Genomic DNA, 15,485 nt, shown 5'->3' with positions numbered 1-15,485 from the left:
TTATTACACTTTTAAGTAACAGCCTAGATAACACTTAAAATTTGCACTGACCTGTATCACAGCTCATAGCAGCTACTGTAGTTGAAAGAATTTATTAATACCTTTAAGTAATGAATAAAAAAAAAAAAAAGGGAATTTAACACACAAAAATAAACAAGAAGCCACTAGGTCCTGTGTACTTGCAATTTACTTAAAAACACAATTCCACCTTTTCAAATAGATATTCCAGCAATTTTTTTATTCTAATGTGTCATACTTAAAAACAATGGTTTCACTTGTTTACCTGCATTTCAGCGGGTACCAGGCTTTTATGTTCACAGACAAAATTAGGTATGAAATACAAAGCTTTGTATCACTTCCTCTGTAGCACAAGTGTTCACTTGCAGGTAAACTAAAGTCATTTAACTAGAAGTGCACTTGATTTGAAGAGATTACTCAAGCAGCTCTCCACTTGTACATTTGTATTACCATTATAATTAGAACCACTTCAAAACAACAAAAGTTCATTTTTGACCAGAATAAACACAGAGGAAAAAGATCAAGAGCACCTTGAGTGAAGAGGGTGAATGCTTTTGAAAATATCCTTTAAAATCCCTCCAGCTCTGTGACCAGTGACCACCTTCATTCCAATGCTACTCACAGGACTGCTACTACACAGGCTAATATACGACATTATTTTCCGCTGATTTGTATGTTTTAAGATGGCCACTGAGAGGACTGAAATACTTTGCTGATTTGTAACAATGCTGAGTGCCCTCCAGCTTTCCATAATTACTTCTTGAGATGCATACATGGAAATTGCTATGTACAGATAAATATTGACATTTATCTGTTCGGTAATAGATACCAGCAATGGAGAGGGAAGGAACTGAGTGACCCAATCCTGGAAACAGCGAGGGCAGCCAAGGATGTGCTGGAATAGAGCCCCCAGAAGCCTTCCTTCAGCACATGGATACCTCTAGGATCCAAAGCCCTCTACCACCAAAGCCCATATTTGTAACGTAACAAAAGTGATCTTAACCTGTTGAAAACAAGACATGAGAACACCCCGAAGAAAGCTGCTATCAATGATGCAGTACATTGACTAGATAGGTAAGTGCACTGAAAATTTGGCTACCAACTTTAGGCTAAAGGAACTCAAATGTATTTCCAAGTCAGTTCATTTGTTGCCCAAAATAATACTGGCATTTGATACTACTTCTATAATGAATATACATTATTTAGTATTGTTACCTTTGGTAATATTGTTGCACTGTAAAAAGAAAGAATTCAATTATTATGTGTTTGCGCACACTGAACACCTTCTAGTGGAGTTTTTCAGACAGAGCATTCAGCTCATTCAAATTCCTATGCAGCTGTTCCTTTCACTTAGTGCTACTGCAAAAGTGGAAATACAAAAGCGCACAGATTTATATTTTAGAAAGATGCTAGCTGATTTCTACAAACAGGGGCTAAATGAACTTTCATCCACCAGAACTTCTGAAAACGTCTAATAATTATGCATTGCAGAAGAATCAACAGAGACAGGCACACCCAGAGGTGAAACACTAAGAGTTAAGCTACACTTTAGTAACATTTCAGATAAAGGTTGACAAGTGCAGTTATCTGCAGTAGAGGTATCCTCTAAAGAACTATTTCACTTTGAGACACTATCAAAAACAAAACCATCACAAACCCACCCTTTGCTTGTATGTATATACATATTTCTATTTTTAATTTCAAATTTCCAGCTTTCAGAAATTTCTTATTAAGCTTCAAATATTGTCAAATGGAGGACAAATACTCTAAAACCAACAGAAGTGGCCCAGAAGTGGCCATTTTTAAACTCACTCTCTACTTGAGTAGTAACTGACATACAATGCTCAGCAGGTAATCCTGAGTTTAGTTTTACTTTAAGTCTGTCTGATGCTGTACAATCACTGTAAGTGCAGTCAGAAAAAGACAATTTCGGATTCAAGCAAACTTTTTCTTTGTGTTCTTTCATCCATTCTTTAGCTTTTCCAACTAGGAAAAGTATAGCACTGATGAGCTGAAGGCCACTGTAAGAGACTGTCAAGTCCAGCCTTTTGAACATCAAAGAGAAAAATGGTATCACTGCCCAGAAGCTGGGATCGGGAATTTCACGTCACCTACCATGTCATTAAGGGATTAATTCTGTGGATGCTCTAATCTCACTCTTCCACACATCCGATTTTTCTTCTTCGGGTCAGTCCTGTCACTGATCCCAAATTCCAGCCTCCAAGTGCAAAGGTAAAAAATTTCTGTTCTTACATCAGAGAGAGAACTTTAGAAGTACATACTGCACTTGAAGCTTATTTTTCGTGAACTTCCAATCCTTTGCCACCCTTTACACTTGGACTAAACTGACATTGTGAAAGCCTTGAGGCTGAGACCTGTCATTTTACATACACCATGCACACCTTTGCTAGTGCGTAAGTTAGACACACCACATACAGGCTAAATAACATTATAGTTTAAAGGCGGAAAAAAGAATACCCTTCATGTGCATTCTTAAAACCACGGGCCAGAAATAAGAAAAAAAAAAAACAAACCTGCCCAAATTAATTCTTTCATTTCTGAAGAGAATTAAAGTTATACAAGTAGACTGCAAAATTCCCCTTGTCCACAGATGTGTGAAGTTTTACTTGGTTTTTACTTAAACAAGAAATGTGGGGGGTGGTTGGTTATTTTTTTCTTGAGATAATCTGAGTAAGCACTGAGTAGCTGCCCTCTGGAAATCAAAGTCTGGATGGAACCACAGCTTTAAATGTTTAAAATTGTTTTTAAACTTAGGCAATAATCTCTTTTAAAGTAAGGCAATACTGCCTTGCTTAGTCTCATGCAACAAACACAATCACAGCTAAAAATCACTATATGTGCAGGCAAATAGAGTAGGTAGGGACAGAATGACTTATCTAGTAGAAGCCCTGTTAACACTGAAAAACCTCAAGTGTGTGTTGATGTAGCTGAAAGCATTGAGACACTTAGTGCTCAGAACTGATGCATAACCTGAGATGTGTAAGAGAAGCTGAATTACCTTAAACCAGAAAAAAGGAGAGACAGCTGGAGGGACTAGGGAATCTTGGGAGAGCTGATTAGAGTTCACTAACAGGCCTGTCACATTTGGGCAACAAAAATGAAAATACAGAAAGACACAGGAAGAAAGATTTAAAATAATAAATATGTAACATTTCAATACGTGTCAACTAAAGTAAGTGTCATATTTTACAAGCAGAATAAGCATCAACACAGGGCATCATTTACAGTGATACCAGCAGTTGCTATTGGTATACACGATTAATACAAAGCAATGTATAAATAGCTGTGAATCAGATGAGCTTCCTAGCAATGGCATCTCTTGCAGATTCCCATGTGTATGAGACAGAATGGACCACACTGATCCTTTGAACTCACCCTTCTATGACATAAATGATCTCTTTGCACCAGACCACCTGTTTTTAGAGGAAGGGAAAAAAAACACCAAACCATCTTGTTCTTAAAACTGCCAGTGCTGAAGAATTCACTGCACCACTGTCAATTGCTGCACTGTTTGATTTCAGTTTGTTAAAAATCTGCACCTTGCTTGACATTTGAGGTTTGCCCACCTTCAACTTCCAGTTATTGAACCATAATGTTTCTGTCTGTAAGGCTCAAGAGTCCTATACTATCAAGTTTCCTTTCCCCGAGAAGGTACTTATAGACCGCAATCATGTCATTCCCTTGCTAATCTAAATGGATTTAAAACTATAGATCAGTCCCAAAAAACAAGCAATAAAAGGAGATTTATTTGATAACCCAACTGATTCCCACGTCCCCAGCTTCTAGAGATCCACGAAGCTCTAACAAAACCAGCCAGCTGACAGCTTGACTATTTTTCTGAGTACTGTTTGAACAGTACATCCACTGAAACAGCCATAAACAATCTCTCCTAACATCAGGGCACAGGAATTCAACCATTTACATACTTGGTCTTTTGCTGACCAAACATTAAAAGTGATTGTTCAAACAATGACAACATTTTATCATTGTGTCAGCAAAGACAGACAGATAGTACCCCTTCCAATCTTTTTATTAACTCTTCAGATTTTCTGTCTTCATTGTGTTTCCTGTATATGTATAACAATAATAAAACAAAATAAAAGCAAGACAATAGCCACTGCATGAAAAATTCTAGAGCACGTAAGCAGCTTCCTTATAGCACATTAGGTCATTTCCTTCAGAGACATTTTATCTAACCCTTGTAAAAATTAGTTAAATACTGTACTCTCCTGAGCCAAGTAATAATAAAAAGCCCTTTTTGTAAAATACTCGGTCAAGGAACTGGTAATGAGCTAAACCAACCTTTTACTCCAGATCACTGGCTTAAAACCAAGCCTTGCTTGATCATGCCTAGAAGGCTCTGCTACATGATAAAAGTCTGATGCTCTGTGGGAAATAAGAAGGGATACAGTCAAGTCCTTGGCAAAGTATTGCCCATCTCACACTGGCACTCTTATCAGCCAGAAGTTTCATCAGAAAATACAAATATCCTCTGCAGCAGAATCACTGGCTTATCTGGGAGGAAGATCCTGCCTTTGATGAATTTGAAAGTTCTTCTTGAGCCAACACTCCTCCCTCAAAAATATAGGCTTAAGTTCTAATGGCAAGGGTGGTATTTATGGTCTGTTTGTACCGCATACAGAGAGGTACGCTCTGCCCCATCCCTATTCATATATGTTCCAATCCGACCATTACCACTATTCACTATTATTTTAAACAGAGGACTTCAACCTCCCGTCAAGGGCACTGTCTTCTAATTATTTTTAAACTGGATTCATTCACTTGCTGAAGCACAAGGCCTCTAACAAAGCCGTCACCCTCATGCTGCTGAAACGCCATCAGCACTCTTAGCAGCAAACAGCAAGAGACAAGCACGAAGCCAACACAACATTTTAGTATTGATTTCTCTAAGAAATTTAAATCCCGTAGGGCATAAACATCAATTTAATCTGTATGCAACTACAAAATGGCCTCCCTCACAGTGTTCCTAATTTCAGCCAAAACACTGCTACAACTGGAGTAGAACCACACTTGGTGGTGAAGGCACAGGCAACTGACAGAACAATTACCCCAACATTCCTGATAATTCGTAAGAGTTTTGGAGACTACAATCACAGCAGCCAGTCCGTCAAAGACAACTACCAGCAGAAAAACCTGTCTCATAGCCTGACACAAAGCCAGCCTCAGAGTGTCCCGAGGACCAGCGACACCAAGCCTTGCCAAACCAGAGAGCTACTTCATCCCCCACTGGACCAACACTTGCTGTGAAGTGACAGCCTCACACCTCACCTTCGGGTTTCTGTGCCTCCACATGACAACATGAACGATGAAACACAATCGCTCCATGTTGTACTAATTGATATTTTCTGAGCTCCCTTCGCTCCATCAGACTGCCTTCCCTGCGGACAAAGAACCACACATTATTACTATCTTCAGCCTGCCGAAAAGAGCATCAGAAGAAACCACCACCTGAAGGAAAAAGGAAATTTGGCACCTTGGAGTTTACCCTCATGTAATCTTAGACTGAGCTCTTCAGAAGGTGTAAGTTCCCACTCTAACCACTGAGAAGTCAGGCCCAGCACGCTCTGACATTTCCCTTTTTTCCCCCTAGCACTGCAGGACCGCTGTTCGGTTTAAGGATGCATCCCGTTGTATATCCAATCAGAAAGATGTACTTTCACACATTTGAAACACCAGTAACATGTAGCACTTAAGGAAAAAAACTGGCTCATTCTTACAACAGTGCAAAGCCAGTGGCCTGTCTGTGTCCCCCCAGCCAATACTTAAGCACTGAGTACAGTCAGCAGAATTCAGGGCACCAACATTATTTGCAAGTGATGGATTTATGTACGTAAGAAACTGTAAATTACATAATAAACACAGACGCAGGATTTTATGGACAAAGCTTGCGCTTGTAAAATTTGGCACCTTCTATCCATCTCCCCCTGCTGATGACAGTTAGGTGGCAGAATCAGATTCCTAAAGATATAAATGCAACACGAACAGCACATCGGGCAACTGGAGTACTATGAACCCAATGATAGGCACAATAACGTCAAGGCAGAAAGCCCTGTCCAAAGCTGACAGCTTCAACACAGACCCCGCCCCAGATAATCAGCCTACCTACAAGGCAGGATTTATTAATTGCTGCTACAGTCCCACAAAAGCTTATTTAACACAACTCTAGCACACACAGCTGACCCAGTATGTATAGACTTAGTGCTCAGATTACCATTGACATGAAGGTTTCTACACTGTAGGACCAGCACATCATTTAAATATCTATTGACTACATGTGTGATCAACACCAGAACCCCTACCTGTGTGATGTTTTCCTTCAGCGCACATAACATACATCATGGCAATATTTACTTCACCCATCAATGGGCAGGGGGGTAGATTTTGCTCCCAAGAATAATCAGTTTTGTGGATCTTCACCAGGACAGCTTCACTAGGTCCAAGCAAGGACCATTGCAATGTTCTCCAGTCAGTGTCAATATGAATTTTAGGATTGCTTGGCCAGGAATAGAAGCAACTCTGAAGTGATCATCAAGATTATTAAAGTATATACTGGCAGATCAGTCTGAACCACTGACAGCTTTATAGCTGCTGTGATCACCTATGTCACTAAGCTGCAGACGCTGTCATTTCTCTATAAAGTTGCCATGGGTTTGACTTCAGAGAGTCCTCAAACCACACAGCAAGCATGTCTGTATCACTAGCCTCTGAACTCCAGTTGTGAGTTTAGCTTCAAAAGGGGATGGCTGCAAGCAGAAAAAGGAAGTGACAAAACAGAAGGTGTTTATGATACAATCAAAATCCAGGAAAATAAAGGCAGAACAGCAAACCTTCACCTTATCTACATGAATCTCTGAATCGGAGGATGTAAACAACAGGGACAGAGCAAACTTCATTTGTTTGTTTCTAGATCACAACGCTCTATCCACCCCTTAAGCACATAAGCAAAACAGGATACAGGGTGTTACTGAATGATTTCCCCTGAAATCTGATTGAGAAAGATTAGAGCAATTAGAACAGAGTGACACACACTTTTAAAACCCTTAAATCACGATTAATGCAAGGTTTAACTTTTCTCCTAAGGATCATCTGGTGACTCTGTGCCATTTTCAGAACAAGGCCGACACACACATCCCAGCCTCAAAGAGAAAAATCATGAGACAGAATCCCCTGCCCTCTACTGGCACACGAGCCGCACTGAAACCTGTGCATGTGCCTGCAGGCAAGCACAAACAGCACCTGAAGAGCTGTTTTAAGGGGTTTTTTTAAACTATTATTTGTAATTTATGTAAGATCTATAATGTACCGGACACATCAAACTGGGAATAAAACCACACATATAAAACACCCTTTCAGTATCACTGCACTACTTGCAGCGCTCGCTAGACCGAGGATTCAAAATACTGCTCCCAGCAAGATAGTACATTCATTAACTGAAAGTAAATTCTAAGGGATCATCTAATGTTTGTCATGTTCACAGTGCATAACCAAGAACTCTATATGACAGATTTTTATTTGTTTATTTTTACAAAATTCTCTTCCAAATAGGCTGCTGCTTTTCAGATTACAGGCATCCAAACTGCATTTGGCCCAAGCGTAGAGAGGCAGGTTCATGGCTCTGCCAAAACAGTTTTCCAGCACCTTGGTGCCAGAGCTACGGAAATTCTTAGCCTGGTTTCAGACTCATCTCACTGAGATGGCAGCACACAAACCTCAGGACACCACAGCAAAGCATTTGCTGTGACTGAACACGTCACTTCCATTTCTGTTACAGATCAATTTAATAGGTGTCATCATATAACTTTCCAGACCTTGTGAGCAGTTACGACTGTATTCTCCCATTGCTGTAAACAACAACAACAAAAGCCAAGATTTACACTGCTGTGATTACACTTCTGAATGTAAATCAGCTTGATTCCAGGAAAAATTGAAGTAAATTCCCCATGTAGACAAGGCCTAAAAGGAATTGAATAAACACAAGGGTCCCGACTGTATATTTCATCCAAAAGATAAATAAGCTTTTAAATCACATTAAAAACAAAAAAGCAGCCTGAAAAACAGCAGCTATTAAACAAGAGAAAGTCTGGCAATACCAGAGTAACTCCCACAATGCTCATCCATACCCTGAAACACATTCAGAACACACCCCATTTTCAGAGCTGTCACACAACAAATGCAGATGTAAGCCTGCCATCACTACACAAATAACAGAATATGACATTTAAATAATACCACTAAGGAAAAGTGGGAGATGCATACAGCCTACACTACGTACAGCAGTTCTTTTTTTAAAACAACTCATTTGGCAGTTACCAAATAGCTAAAAGACCCTTGGGATGCAACAAAACAAAAGCATACAAGGTTCCACGGAATCTACAGGAACACAATGCAATCACATCCATCTCCTTTTTACTGTAGACATCTACAGGATTTAAAAAAAAAAAAAAAAAAAATTCTTTAAAGCTTATTAAGCCACATCCTAAAACTAGTTAGGTTTTTGGCTGTCCTACTTAGCCTAACTGTATTTACAGATAATTTCTACCTGTTTCTGTGTCAGAGTAGTCTAGTATCTTAAATAGTTCTTCTCACGCTCTGGTGTTTGTCTAACCCCTAACATTTACAGAGTGCAAAAGTATCCTCTTCAGCTATGAGCTTTCTAGGCTATTTGAGCCAAGCTTTTGGTGCAGCAGAATCTAAGAATGAAGCATAAACAGGTATTTTGAACATGATCTATGTGGATCTCTGCCTGTCTCCATAAATAACTTCCCCAAATAAAAACGGTTTCAAGTATATAAGAAAATATATAACAGGAAAACCTTTACAGCGTAAATTTATGAGGTGGTGTTGCCAAACCTTGTGATTTGTTCCAGTATCACTATATTTTCTCAACTTTCAGCTCCTGGAGTTCTCTCTCTCAAAAAAAAAAAAAAAATCTATCCTTCTTGATTATGGATAAAAGCCTGGAGGTAGGAGTCAAGCAATGGCTTGTAAAGGAGGAGGTCAGGATATAAAAATAATATGATTTTAAAAAAATAAAACATTGGTTAAAAACCCTCAAGACGAGTTAATTCAGTTTTGTTTTTTTTTTTTAAGATGCCACTGGCTGATACACTGACAGAAAACGCCAATAAAACATCTTACCAACTTGCCTCTATTCTTTTTGTAGAATTGCATGGCTAGTAATGATCTGATCCCACTTCTATAGGTAAAATACTGGCTGATTTTGTTGTTCCAATGTGCTAAAAACTTTCATATCATAAATTCCAGGGAGCAGCATCGCTTGCTTTCTAAATCACAGGACAGGGAAAGGGCTTCAGCTTTATTAACAGAAAACTGAGGTAAAGAGATAAGTGACCAGCTTATGGCAGATCCAGGAACTGAACATAGATTTCAGATTTTCTGTGCTTTAGGCAGAAGGCTGGTCGTCTTTTCACTTAACAAGCTATCGAAGCCCAAACTCTTATTTAAAAATTGACAATGCCGCTCAGTAACAATGAAACAGCAAGAATACTTGAAAAAGAAGTCATCTTCAAGTTAAACCATTGGTCCTTCTAAAGTTAGTATCTGCAAAAACTTGCCCCCAACACACCATCAAAAATTTTTCCAGAAGGCTAATTTAGAATTCATACCAGTTTCTGTATCCGTCAGGCAGGACAAGAACCACAATACTGACATTACCATCGGGACTCCTATCTTTGTGTTTGATCTCTAGTGCCTTAGTTCTGCAGCTTTTTCATCATACTTACTGACTTTATATCCCAGCTTTTCAGCATGAATCCTCTTGGCCATGAACTGCCCTTCAATCAGCGCTCGTATTTCCACCTCCTTTGGAAAGTCTGAAACCTGTATCAAAGAGGGAATGCATTAAGTTAACAAGCACCTTACGCAGTACACAATGCCAAGCTGGAGACTGGTTAAAAACACAAGACAGATTTATAGTTGATTATCCTTGTCTTCACCCTGAAGTCTGATTTCAACTAGGCCCAGTTCTTCACTCATACACACAAGATGGACCTAAAGACTCATGACAGAGAACTCAACCCATAACCTCGGTGCTGTTGGCAAATCCATCAAATTTGAAATCAATGCTCGATGGGAAAAGGTTCTAGGGCAAATTGTAAACTCTTCTCTATGCATTTCTCAGCACCAAATGCTGCTTAAGAATCAATATCTCAAAAATATAAAATTAAAGCAAGTAGATAAAATTCAGATGCATTAAGCAATGTCACAAAAGTTTAAATCTATTTCTGTCTGTACAAAAGTGAAACCATGTAATCTTTTCATTAATTTATTTAGTTGCTATATATAACATTTTTCTGTCCTTTTGTCAACCAGAATACAAGAAAGGCAAAACAAAAGAAGTAAGAAAACACTGAACTACAAAGAAATACAAAGAATCTTTCAGAAAAAGTTGAGTTTTTCCAGGCACTACAATAAGTGCCTACAACCTGTGTAACAGCTAGAAGTGATTACGCACTCATTTAAACAGCGAGCATTTAGGAGACTAGTGCTACACTGCAAACACAAGATAGTATCAATCTCTGTTCACCTAGGTGAGGTCTAATCGACTGGGAGTCATGATTGATCAAAGACATCTGCCGAGTTTCAGTACCACCCAGAAAGCCGGACGTTTAAACAGCACTCATTCCTCAAAAGAAAAAGAAAAAAAGAAAAAAGCTACAAAGAACTTTTCTTTCCATAACATAATTTTTATTTTAATTCCAATTGGACTTGAGCCTGTGTTTACTTACATACCACCACGTAGCTTGTAGGTTACTCCAATACATGCAGGACAGCAAAATAAGGTCTTTACATACACATTTAGAGCAAGATAAAAGACAAAATATTACAGCCCAAATTTCAACACATCCTTATCTGTGTGTCTGAAACTTAGAAGATGGGGACTAAGTCATGTAAGCGTACTAAGCTCTCAATAAGCTTAAAGTTAATCCTGTTTCAAAAACAGTGTTGGTTTCAGTAAATCCACATTTTCCAGTGAAGGAAATATTTCCTCAAAAAAAATACCGTATAAGTTGTAATTCAGACTCTGCACTGTAGATACTCTCAAGCTACAGACCAAATACTTCCTTATAAAAATCATCCTAGCGACTTGCATCAATAAATGAAACTTGAAAGGAAGTATCTCAGACAAAAAAAAAAAAAAAAAAAAACACCACATAATGGCAAAGATTTTAAGCCTTGACAGTACTCCTTCAAGGTTTGAGACGTTAACTAGATTATTACTACCTTTTGGTTGTCTCTGTTGAATCTGTGAATGCCAACTGCTTCAGGAGTAATTTCCATCACATCAAAGTAGAAACCTGCATCAAGGAACATTAAAGTGTGTCATGTTTGCTCCTAGCCCAAAATTGGAATCTCATTTCAGCACACAGCTAAAATGACAATAAATGTTTATCACGTATTTGGAAAGACATTTGAGTCACCACACAGACTGTTTCTTAACTAATTTCAGTCCACACATCTATCAAATTTAACTACTTTCAGTTTACAAAAATGTGGATCTTAAGCATGTCTGGCTCTAGGCATGCAAACTATATAATAAACAACAAGCCTACAAAAGAGCACACATCCACCAGAACACACACACATGCAAGTAACATAGATAATATATAACACATCTTAATAGTTTCAGTAGGTCAGATGCAAGGGTGAAAGAAAAAAAAAAAACAGAAAAAATTGTAAGTTAGTAAGAAGAGTACAGGAATATGGGAACACTTCATGCATTGTATTAGGTTTCATGAGCTTATTAGGGAACATCAGATATTTTAAGTCATGAAGCAGAGCTGGTTTCTGAGTAGTTTTGATGGGATCTGAAGAAATGCAGTAATGCTTTGTAGACAGCTAGACAAAAAGTGTGAAAAAGATTTCGTGTTGATGGCAAGAAGGGTTAGTGAGAAAAGATATTCAAGAAAGGAAAAAAAAAAAGAAAATGAAGACAGAAAAACTGAACAGAATAGCTAAGAAACTAAGGAGAGTTTTTAAGGTTCAGATCTTTAGAACAAGAGTATGCTGCCCTAGCAGCCCTATGAATACTACCCAAAAACCAAAAACAGTACTGTGCTTTAGCGCACACAGACTTTTCGGTTGAACATTCTGAAAACCTGCCAGTAAGCAACACTGCGGGTTACAGACCTGCAGGCCCTACCAGGGAATATATATCCCCAAAATTTCCTTTCTGACCCTGCTGCCACCTTGAATCTAGCAGATGAGATCTTCAAGTAAACTGGTTTCATTAGCCTTCTCAGGTACCTCCCAGACGCCGCAGGACCCTCATCTGTTCACCACTCCCCCTTCCCTGCTTGTTACCCTCCTTCCTCTCATTCTCCCAGCCTCACTCTAGCAGCTGCCTCTGCCCATCTCCAAACCTCCGCGCCCTCCAGGGCATCTTCTCACACGGCAGGGAACAAGTGATAAAAGGGAGGGTGCCTCATCAGTTACTTCTTTGCTCTGCTTCCCTCAGGAACTCAAGATTACCGACACTACTGTATTTTTACATGTATACTGTATCTTCGAATAACCCAGAGGTTATCCGAGCATGCAGGTTATTGAGGATGACTTTCACGAAACACCCATTTTTGTAGGGGACTGAGATATACAGGTGACTATGCCATAATACAAATTTTAAAACTTTAAGGCAGTGTCCTGGTATATCCCTGAAATCAGTAAAACTATTTTCATCAACTTCCAATGTTTTTAATACTGAAGTGGCTGACTTTGGGTTTTGGAATAACTTCTTCCCATTTTCTGAAACACCCGAACTGATTTGTCTTCTAGTGAAAAGAGATTCCTGGTCATTTTATTACCCCACAGAGACTGGATTTGACACACAACATAACAGAGTTTCTACAAATTAAATCAGTGCTAACCTCACAGTGTCAAGAAACCATATCATAAATTCACTTTCCTAAGGAATGAAGTCTTCTATAGCTTAAATACCTACATTAAAAAACTTTGCTAGCTACGGATTTTTTGTATCAATTTTAATCATATCAATTCAGATCTAGTATGACTGCAATGATTTCAAATCCAGCTCTGTAATGGTTAATTCTTCATCTTGATTACGCACATGCTCACCTTTGAATAACTTATTTCAGAGCTATATACTACACCAGTGAAATGTTAAACTGTAGGAAAGAAAATAACTTAAAACTTCAAATACATGGGTTTATTAATATTTTTAAAATACTTCCACCATCACTTTATTGGATTTCATTCACTTAGCATAATGTGAGAAAAAACAAGGATGAAACGACACTGTGACAGACATTGGGGAAAATGCAGAAAATCTAGGCACCGTTTGATGTTATTGCTTTGTTCACATGCACTGAACAAGAGTCTAGAGTAATGTTTAGAGATCAAAACCATTGAAGATTGAGAAAGAAATAGTATGGAGCTACTTAATCCACTTGGTTTGAGTCTTCAGCAAAAAGAAACAAACTTTAATAAACGCCTCCTTCAGAAATCACTAGTTTTAAACATTCTACAGCTAAGATGCTACTAACGCCCTCTCAACGACCAAAAGAGCTCCATAAATCTCATTTTCTTATTTAGTGAATATTGAAGAAAAATACTATCATGACACTTAGCTTGCCAACAGAGCATTTCTAAGCACACATTAGGAATTTCCCTTGCTCTAGTTAACTTAATTCTTGGCCTTTATCATGACAAGTAAAAAGTAGGTACAAGTCCCACAAAACCATGTGTCTAAGCAAACCCTGGAACTCCCAGCCCTGCTAAGGCTCATACCCAAGTTTCCGTTGTTTCCAGCAACAGTAGACGATAAGGCTTTGGAGAATTCATCCCAGGAGCCTGAAGCACAGTCATCTCTGATCCTCTCTCTCATCAGAGAGCCGTTCTTAAAGCTGAAATACACAAACATACCATAAGCATTTTCCAAAACATTTGGCTCTAGATTTTTAAAGCAATTTGTTGTTTTACTCAATATTGGAGTTCATTGTATCAGCTGAACACAGCTGGGCAAGCTAAAAGATACAATCATTTCTTCATTATGGAAAGAGATGGAGAGGGAGAAAACTAGGCAAGAGAGAAAACAAGTATTACAGGACATGTTGAGGAACACAGTGCAGAGATGCTGGTATACTTCTCTCCAAAGAGTCAGCTTAGACCAAGTCTGGCAGGCCATGCTAAACCCAGGTTATCTCCGAACAGCTAAGACCTCTCCTCAGAGCTCCATGCACAGGAGTTGCAGATCACTGCCTGACTCACTATGGTCTCCTGGAGCTTAAAGCACTGGAGAACACATTGTACGCACTGACGGAGCAGCAGCAGGAGCTCTGATCGTGCTGGCCCTGAGGCAGGTCCTGTGGAGCTGTGTTTCTGCACTGTGCCAGCACTCCCGTAAAGGGCTTCACCAAGTCTGGTTGCACCCAGCAGCCAAGATGAATACGTAGTTTTGGACTATCTGCAGATGACACATGGCACCAGTGACACAGCCAGAAGCAGTCTGAGGACTATCAAGAACTACAGAGCCCTGGGAGCAGCAGTAAGGGACTCAGGAGCGCAGGCAGTTTTCTCATCAATCCTCCCAGTCAAAGGGAAGGGGTTTGAAAGGGCCAGTCGAATCTGGCGAGTCAACAAATGGTTACAGGACTTGTGCCACAGCCAGGGGTTTGGCTACTTAGACCACGGGACTCCCTTTGAGAAACCTGGTCTACTGGAGGCTGACGGGGAGAGAAGGGGAAGAGCATCTTCGGTCATAGCCTTGCCAAGCTGGTGAAGAGGGCTTTAAACTAGAGATGCCGGGGGAGGGGAATCTCAATCCATCCCACTCCTGCCAGGGATGTCAGGGCCAGCAATAGATGCCCAGAGCCTGAAGAAGGATCACAGGTCAGCAGGAGAGCGCCTGAAGAGCAGCACAAAGGACCTCCAGCCAGTAAGACAGCTTCATCGGGGGCCCAACTTAAATGCCTCTATGCAAATGCACGTAGCACGGGGAATAAACAAGGGGAGTTAGAGATGTGTGCACGCCTGCAGGGGTACAACCTTACTGGCATCACGGAGACGTGGTGGGATGGCTCCTATGATTGGAGTGTTAGGATGGAAGGATACAGGCTCTTTAGGAAGGACAGGCAGGGGAGACAAGAAGGGGGTGTCGCCCTCTATGTCAATGACCAGCTGGAGTGCATGGAGCTCTGCCTGGGGATGGATGAGGAGCCAACCAAGAGCTTATGGGTCAGGATTAAAGGGAAGGCAGGGACAGGTGACATTACAGTGGGGGTCTGCTACAGGCCACCTGACCAGGAAGACCAAGCAGATGAGGCCCTCTATAGACAGATAGGAGCAGCCTCACGCTCACAAGCCCTGGTCCTCATGGGGGGACTTCAACCACCCCGACATCTGCTGGAGGGACAACACGGCAGGGCATAAGCAATCCGGGAGGTTCCTGG

The 15,485-nt window shown here is 40.0% G+C and overlaps 1 protein-coding gene across 1 annotated transcript in view; it reads right to left on the bottom strand.

The window, feature by feature from the left end:
- The window catches only part of XYLB (xylulokinase homolog (H. influenzae)), an 86,755-nt gene that overhangs the window by 47,689 nt on the left and 23,581 nt on the right, over positions 1 to 15,485 (bottom strand). The window contains exons 14-16 of the mRNA XM_009322511.1: positions 13,825 to 13,940; positions 11,305 to 11,378; positions 9,804 to 9,900 (exon numbers count right to left, since the gene is read on the bottom strand). Coding sequence (XP_009320786.1) covers positions 9,804 to 9,900; positions 11,305 to 11,378; positions 13,825 to 13,940 — 287 coding nt within the window. The remainder of the gene's footprint in view (positions 1 to 9,803; positions 9,901 to 11,304; positions 11,379 to 13,824; positions 13,941 to 15,485) is intronic.

Source organism: Pygoscelis adeliae, unplaced genomic scaffold (genome assembly GCF_000699105.1).
Source record: "Pygoscelis adeliae isolate BGI_AS28 unplaced genomic scaffold, ASM69910v1 Scaffold123, whole genome shotgun sequence".
Taxonomy (NCBI): domain Eukaryota; kingdom Metazoa; phylum Chordata; class Aves; order Sphenisciformes; family Spheniscidae; genus Pygoscelis; species Pygoscelis adeliae.
This window is presented reverse-complemented; position numbering and strand designations above follow the sequence as displayed.